We start from the raw sequence: 7,230 nt of genomic DNA, 5'->3' as shown, positions 1-7,230 counted from the left end.
TGATTGGAAGAGCGGAGGTGACGGATTGCCCTATCCGCCACTCAGCGGCAGGGGGCTTGTTCGAGTTCGAGGCGTCGATGACCTTACGTTCTCCTAAGGTCTTTCCCTAAGTTAATATGGCTGCGGCCGGCGAGCTGCTGGGGCGTCGGTGAGGAGGGGAGGCGAGGTCTCTCCGAGGTTTTGGCTACGATTCCCCTCAGCAATGGCGCTTCGGTCGGGGTTCTGGGAGCTGTTGTCGGTTTGCAGGAACCCCGGTAATTTCATCTTCCCACGTCTCTCAGATTACTCCCCAGGGTCAGCACAATGCGCACATGCAGGTCGTCTTTTGCATTCAACATATACCATCGAAAAGTAAACGAGCTGACAGCGTCGTGATGACACTAGTAGAAAATTAAGGACCAGGGTCTGTGATGACTACACCCCGTGACCGAACATACCTTTTGTCCCCCTTCCAGGGCGCGAAGACTGAGGGGGAGAGGATGGAGACAATTTAGATCATATTTTTGTTTTGTCCGTTTCGTCATTTTTTTTTGGTACGCGGGCCTCTCATTGTTGTGGCCTCTCCCGTTGCGGAGCACAGGCTCCAGACGCGCAGGCTCAGTGGCCATGGCTCACGGGCCCAGCCGCTCCGCGGCATGTGGGATCTTCCCGGACCGGGGCACGAACCCGCGTCCCCTGCATTGGCAGGCGGACTCTCAACTACTGCGCCGCCTGGGAAGCCCCGTTTCGTCATTTTTAAAAGATACGTATGGTTGTTTACGTTCTTAGGGTGTCGGGTGGCAGTGCTGTCGACCAGTTCCAAGCCAGCGGTGAAGCCTGAAGCGGACCCCGAAGGAAATGAAGCTGTTGCCCCGGAGTTCACCAACCGGAACCCCCGGAATCTGGAGCTCTTAGCTGTAGCCAGAAAAGAGCGGGGCTGGGGGACAGTGTGGCCCTCCCGCGAGTTCTGGCACAGGTAATTAACTCTGCTAGGTATTGACCACAGAGCACGCATGGTGCTCTGCAAATTGTTTTCATCAGTTCATTTGAGGAACGTGCCAGGTAACTGCTGGCGACTCTCCTCTCAGGAAGCTGCCTTGCGGTGGGTCTAGGAGGGGTTAGTGGAGGGGGGCGGCAAACAATAAATACGTAGGTGTCATGGAGGAAACTGAAAGGGGATAAAGTTAGAATGGGGAACTGGTTGACTAAGACCCCTCAGAAAATAGGAAGAAGCCAAACTAGCTGCCAAGAAGAGTGTTCCCAGCAAGGGAAACAGCTAGGGTGGGAATGAGCTTGGCGCGTTTGGGGCACTGAAAGGCCTGTGGACCTGGAGCTCAGAGGGCCGAGAGGTAGGTAGGAGACACATCATTAGCTTTGTAAATCAAGTAAGCGCTTTAGACGCTATTCTCACTACAGTGGGAAACTATGAGGGGATTTAAAATTTGAGCCCGAATGGAAGATCATTCTGGTTCCTTTGAGGAGAACAAATTTTTAAGGGGGCGGTGGTAGAGACAGGAAGAACATTAGGAGTCTATTCTTTGTTATAAAGATGGCCAGTTACTGAATGCTTTGTCTTTGCCAGGAACTATGCTAGGTGCTTTATATGCACTTTCTCATTTAATCCTTAAAAGTACTTTTTGAAGCAGGTGCAGTAATTTCCCCCGTTTTACAGGAGCAGGGGAATTGAGGCTTAGGGAGACAGGAGGGGGTCAAAGAAAGGGGGCAGGCAGTTCATCGTCGAAATAATCTGAATCCTGAATTTTTTTTGAAATACCCAAACTATCACTTTTACTTAATATTTGGATTATTTAAATAATTGGAGATCTTTTTCCCCCCTTTTTTCCCTATCTCTCCATTCACAGTATTATCAGTTTAAAATTGGAAGTGACCTTGGAGATAATGAGTCCTACTCCTTTGTTGCACTAATGGTTTAAGACAAGGATCAGCAAACTATGGCTCCTGGGCCAAAGCTGGCTTGCAGGCTAAATATTGTTACATTTTTTAAAAAGATTTTTAAAAATGCAAAGAATATTTTGTAATGTGAAAATTGTGTAAAATTCAAAGTTCATTATCCACAAAGAAAGTTTTATGTGCACCCAGCCACCACTCATTCTTACCTGGCTCTTCTGGTATTACTGTGGCTGAGTTGAGCAGTTGACCCACGTTGTTACCTGAAAACTAGGTTCACCTCTTGGTGGATGTCAAGCCAGAAGACACAAGCAAGCCAAAGATCAGGAGAAGGAAGGATTTATTACTTGCAGCAAGTAAGGAGAACCCCGGGGATCTTCCCCAAAGCAGGGTCACACGGAACAGCAAAACTGCGGGAGCTTTAAACTAAGGGTACAAGCATATTCATGAAGGGACTTGAGCAGAGGAGAATTCAGCATAGAATTGGGGCCAGGGTCGACAGAGTCCTAGCGTTAGTTGATTGAAGTCACAGGGGTCAACGTAGTCATTTCCATCCTCCACCTGAGGATGGAGAAACTTAAAGACGGTATCAGATTGTTATATATTTCCCTTGAGGAGGAACTAGGACTCTGTTTTACCACTAGACTATTGTTTCTTGACTGCTTTTCCTTTGTTCCTGCATTCCCTTACTTCCCTTAAGATCATTAATTACTGAGACCTGTTCAGGAGCAGGCACTGTGGCCAAGCTTAGAGCACAAAATGGCTTAGGCCAAAAATGGCTTCTCTTATGTGAAGAAAGACATGCCTAGTTCTCTTTCTCCAGGGACCCACTACCCTCTCTGCTTATAATATGGCCTGCAAACCATAAAATATTTACTATCTGATCCCTTACAGAAAGAGTGTGTTGATCCCTGGATTAAGAGATTGTGATTTTTACTAGGGCTACCAGCGAAACTAAGAGTAGAACCCACATGTCTAAATCTAGTGCTTTTTATGCTATTTCACACTAAGAATCTTAGTATAATGTTTGATTTCAGTGTTTTCTTTATCATGAACTTTATTTCTAAATGTGTAATGTATACAAATGTTGTAAAATCCAAAAGGGACTATAGTTTCTGTGTATCCTTCTAGAGCTAGTCTATGCAGATAAGTATGAACTTGTATTTTTTTCATTATAAATCTTACCACATCATATACATTGTTCTGCATTCCCCCGCCCACCTCCTTCACCCCCCCAACATACACACACACACACACACACACACTCTCTCTCTCTCTCTCTCTCTCTTAAAAATACATCTTGGAAATATTTTGTGTTGGTTGGGAACATTGGCTCTGGAGCCAGACCCCTGGACTTAAATCCTAACTAGCTTCATTACTTACCATTCATTAGTTGTAATCTTGCTAAGTTACTTAACCTTTCTGTGTCAGTTTCTGCAGCCCAAAAAAGAAAAAAAAGAAAGAAAGAAAGAAAGAATAATGGGATTAGTTTGAGACATGAGCTACACCTGTAAACAATTAGGACTCCCTGACACAGTAAGTGTTCAGTAGATGTTAGCAACAGCAGCATCATAAATTGCTACTTTGTTCTTAATTATGTAAAATAACTGTTTGAAGTAACTGTGTAAAATACCGTAGCCTTACATTTAGGTCTTTAATCCATTTAGAGTTTATTTTTGTGTACTGTGTTAGGAAGTGTTCTAATTTCATTCTTTTACATGTAGCTGTCCAGTTTTCCCAGCACCATGTATTGAAGAGGCTGTCTTTTCTCCATTGTATATTCTTGCCTCCTTTATCAAAGATAAGGTGACCATATGTGCGTGAACACTCTATGACATAAATCACAGTAAGATCCTTTTTGACCCATCTCCTAGGGAAATGGAAATAAAAACAAAATGGGACCTAAGGAAACTTAAAACCTTTTGCACAGCAAAGGAAACCGTAAACAAGAAGAAAAGACAGCCCTCAGAATGCGAGAAAATATTTGCAAACGAAGCAACTGACAAAGGATTAATCTCCAAAATGTACAAGCAGCTCATGCAACTCAATATCAAAAAAAACAAGCCAATCCAAAAATGGGCAGAAGACCTAAACAGACATTTCTCCAAAGAAGATATACAGATATACAGATTGCCAACAAACACATGAAAGGATGCTCAACATCACTAATCATTAGAGAAATGCAAATCAAAACTACAATGAGGTATCACCTCACACGGATGGCCAGAATGGCCATCATCAAAAAATCTACAAACGATAAATGCTGGAGAGGGTGTGGAGAAAAGGGAACCCTCTTGCATTGTTGGTGGGAATGTAAATTGATACAGCCGCTATGGAGAACAGTATGGAGGTTCCTTAAAAAACTAAAAATAGAACTACCATATGACCCAGCAATCCCACTACTGGGCATATACCTGAGAAAACCATAATTCAAAGAGTCATGTACCACAGTGTTCATTGCAGCACTATTTACAATATCCAGGACATGGAAGCAACCTAAGTGTCCATCAACAGATGAATGGATAAAGAAGATGTGGCACATATATATACAATGGAATATTACTTGGCCATAAAAAGAAACGAAAATGAGTTATTTGTAGTGAGGTGGTTGGACCTAGAGTCTGTCATACAGAGTGAAGTAAGTCAGAAAGAGAAAAAAAATATTGTATGCTAACACATATATATGGAATCTAAAAAAAGAAGGTTCTGATGAACCTAGGGGCAGGACAGGAATAAAGACACAGACATAGAGAATGGACTTGAGGACATGGGGAGGGGGAAGGGTAAGCTGGGACGAAGTGAGAGAGTAGCATTGACATATATACACTACCAAATGTGAAATAGATAGCTAGTGGGAAGCAGCTGCATAGCACAGGGAAATCAGCTCGGTGCTTTGTGACCACCTAGAGGGGTGGGATAGGGAGGGTGGGAGGGAGATATGTATAGCTCATTCGCTTTGTTATACAGCAGAAACTAACACAACATTACAAAGCAATTATACTCCAATAAAGATTTTAAAAATAAAAATAAAATACCGTTGCATGGCTGTTTTAATTAACTGACTGCCTATTGATGATTATCTTTTATGATTTCAAACAGTGTTGAAATGAATTGTCTTGTCCATGCAATTTAGCAGTGAGATTGGGCATATTTTCATGGGTTTAAGAGTCATTAATATTTTTCTTTTCTGTGAACAGTCTGTCCATCCTCTGTCTATTAAGTTACTGGTCATTTCCTTATTGATTATAGGAGGCTTTTTACATATTATGGAAATTAGCACAATATATGATTTAAAAGTATTTTTTGTTTCATTGCTTGCCTTTTGACTTTACTGTTTTGTTTTTTTGTTTTTCTTAGCATGCAGAAAACTTTGTTAATTTTTTTTTAAACAAAAGCCATATGATGTAGTTTGAGGTCATGTTAAATAGCTTGATATAGTTAAATAGGTTTATCTTACTTTGACATTACTTAAAACTTCTCCCATGTTGTCTTCTAGTACACTTATGATTTCTGTTTTTATATTTAAATCGTGAGCTAGAAAATAAAAGCATATAGTAAGGGGACTTCTCTGGGGGTCCAGTGGTTAAGACTCCACACTCCCAATGCAGGGGGCACGGGTTCGATCCCTGGTCAGGGAACTAAGATCCCACATGCCACATGGTGTGGCCAAAAAATAAATAAAATATTTCCTTCCTTTAAAAAAAAAAAAAAGCATGTAGTAAGTATATTTTTATCCAGTGTAGGGTCAGCAACTTAGCTTTGCCTCTTCAAGTCCTTTTTTGAAGTAGATGCTGTGTAAATCTCAGCAGTCAGAAATACCAAATTTCTCCTGGATATTTGAGGCTAAGTAGAAATGTTTGGTTTATTGCTGATGATATTCTCATAAAAGCAAGGGAAAAACACCTTTTCCAAGTAAAAGCCAGGTTAAGTATGCTGAAGTAAATGAACCAGACATTACATTCTTGAGAAATATTTCGGCATTTGTTCACCTGAAGTCATTTATCTTTAGAATTCTTTTATGATTTTATTCTCTCACCTCATTTAGGTTGCGAGTTATAAGGAGTCAGCATCACATAGACGCGCTTGTTGAGCATCGCAATGGCCAGACTGTGGTTTCGGCATCCACTCGTGAATGGGCTATTAAAAAACACCTTTATAGCACCAGAAATGTGGTGGCTTGTGAGAGTGTAGGACGAGTGCTGGCAGAGCGGTGCTTGGAAGCAGGAATCAACTTCATGGTCTACCAACCAACTCCTTGGGAGGCAGCCTCAGACTCGGTATTTTTGTTTTCATGTACTTAGTTAAAAGGTATTGTGTTAATTCTTGACACTAGATATTTACATAATAATAGTTCCATTTATTAAGTTCTTTCCAAGTGTCAGAGCCTGAGGTCAGTATCCTGATGTGCATTCCCTCACAACAGCCTATAGCGCGTCAGCACTCATGTCCTGTAGGTCAGCTGAGGCTGGCTGGCCCAGTCCTCGTGGCACGGGGCAGGCTTCAAACCCACGTGACCGATTTCATAGCCATAATGTTGACCACTCTGCTTCCCTGTTCATATAGTAACATCTTGTCGATAGAATATTTTAAAATGCTGCTAATCCTTGACATCTCTACATCCTCTTTTTTCTTATCTGTGTCGTTATTAAGATCACTTTCTGAAAAACCAGTGTAGGCTGGGAAGTTAGCAAGGATCAAATCAGGTGTTTATTTCTCCTTCTCTTGGGAAGTGAACTGTTGTCAGCTTGTGGTGTTGACTTCATCTTTTCCTTTTTTCCTGATCTTCAAAACCAGATGAAACGACTGCAGAGTGCCATGACAGAAGGTGGTGTGGTGCTGCAGGAGCCTCGGAGAATCTATGAATGAAGCAGAAGCGTTGCTTGAGACTTGTAAATGTAAAGCTGTCAGCTGTTCGTTCATCAGAGGAGAGTCTCTAGACGAACCGCCAGCTTGGACGTCCTGTACAGTAACCTAACAGCGGAATGTTATTAGTAAAGGTTGTCCTCTTCTTTCCTTGTGTGTGTTTGTTTTAAATCCAGGGCTAAATTCTTCTCCTCTCTCTGACTTGAGAGAAGTATTTGAGAAGAGCTGTTGCCAATTATAATTAACAATTTTTTTTTTTTGCCGTACACGGGCTTCTCACTGTTGTGGCCTCTCCCGTTGCGGAGCACAGGCTCCGGACGCACAGGCTCAGTGGCCGTGGCTCACAGGCCCAGCTGCTCCGCGGCATGTGGGATCTTCCTGGACCAGGGCACGAACCCATGTCCCCTGCATTGGCAGGCGGACTCTCGACCACTGCGCCACCAGGGAAGCCTATAATTAACTTTTGAGGAACAAATGTTT

At 42.5% G+C, this 7,230-nt stretch overlaps 1 protein-coding gene across 2 annotated transcripts; it reads left to right on the top strand.

Moving 5' to 3' along the window:
• Positions 1-202: 202 nt before the first annotated feature.
• MRPL18 (mitochondrial ribosomal protein L18) lies at positions 203-6,753 on the top strand. 2 transcript variants are annotated; one of them, XM_065889191.1, is made up of 4 exons: positions 203-254; positions 769-955; positions 5,933-6,164; positions 6,682-6,753. In XM_065889191.1, exons 1-4 carry the CDS (start codon positions 203-205, stop codon positions 6,751-6,753), a joined length of 543 nt encoding a protein of 180 aa, XP_065745263.1. The 2 variants fall into 2 exon arrangements, with proteins under 2 accessions (XP_065745263.1, XP_065745265.1); XM_065889193.1 differs by having other exon boundaries at positions 5,933-6,015; positions 6,682-6,749.
• The last annotated feature ends 477 nt before the right edge of the window (positions 6,754-7,230 follow it).

This window comes from Phocoena phocoena, chromosome 12 (genome assembly GCF_963924675.1).
Source record: "Phocoena phocoena chromosome 12, mPhoPho1.1, whole genome shotgun sequence".
Lineage (NCBI taxonomy): Eukaryota > Metazoa > Chordata > Mammalia > Artiodactyla > Phocoenidae > Phocoena > Phocoena phocoena.
The sequence above is the reverse complement of the archived record's forward strand: the minus strand, read 5'-3'. Positions and strand labels throughout refer to the sequence as shown.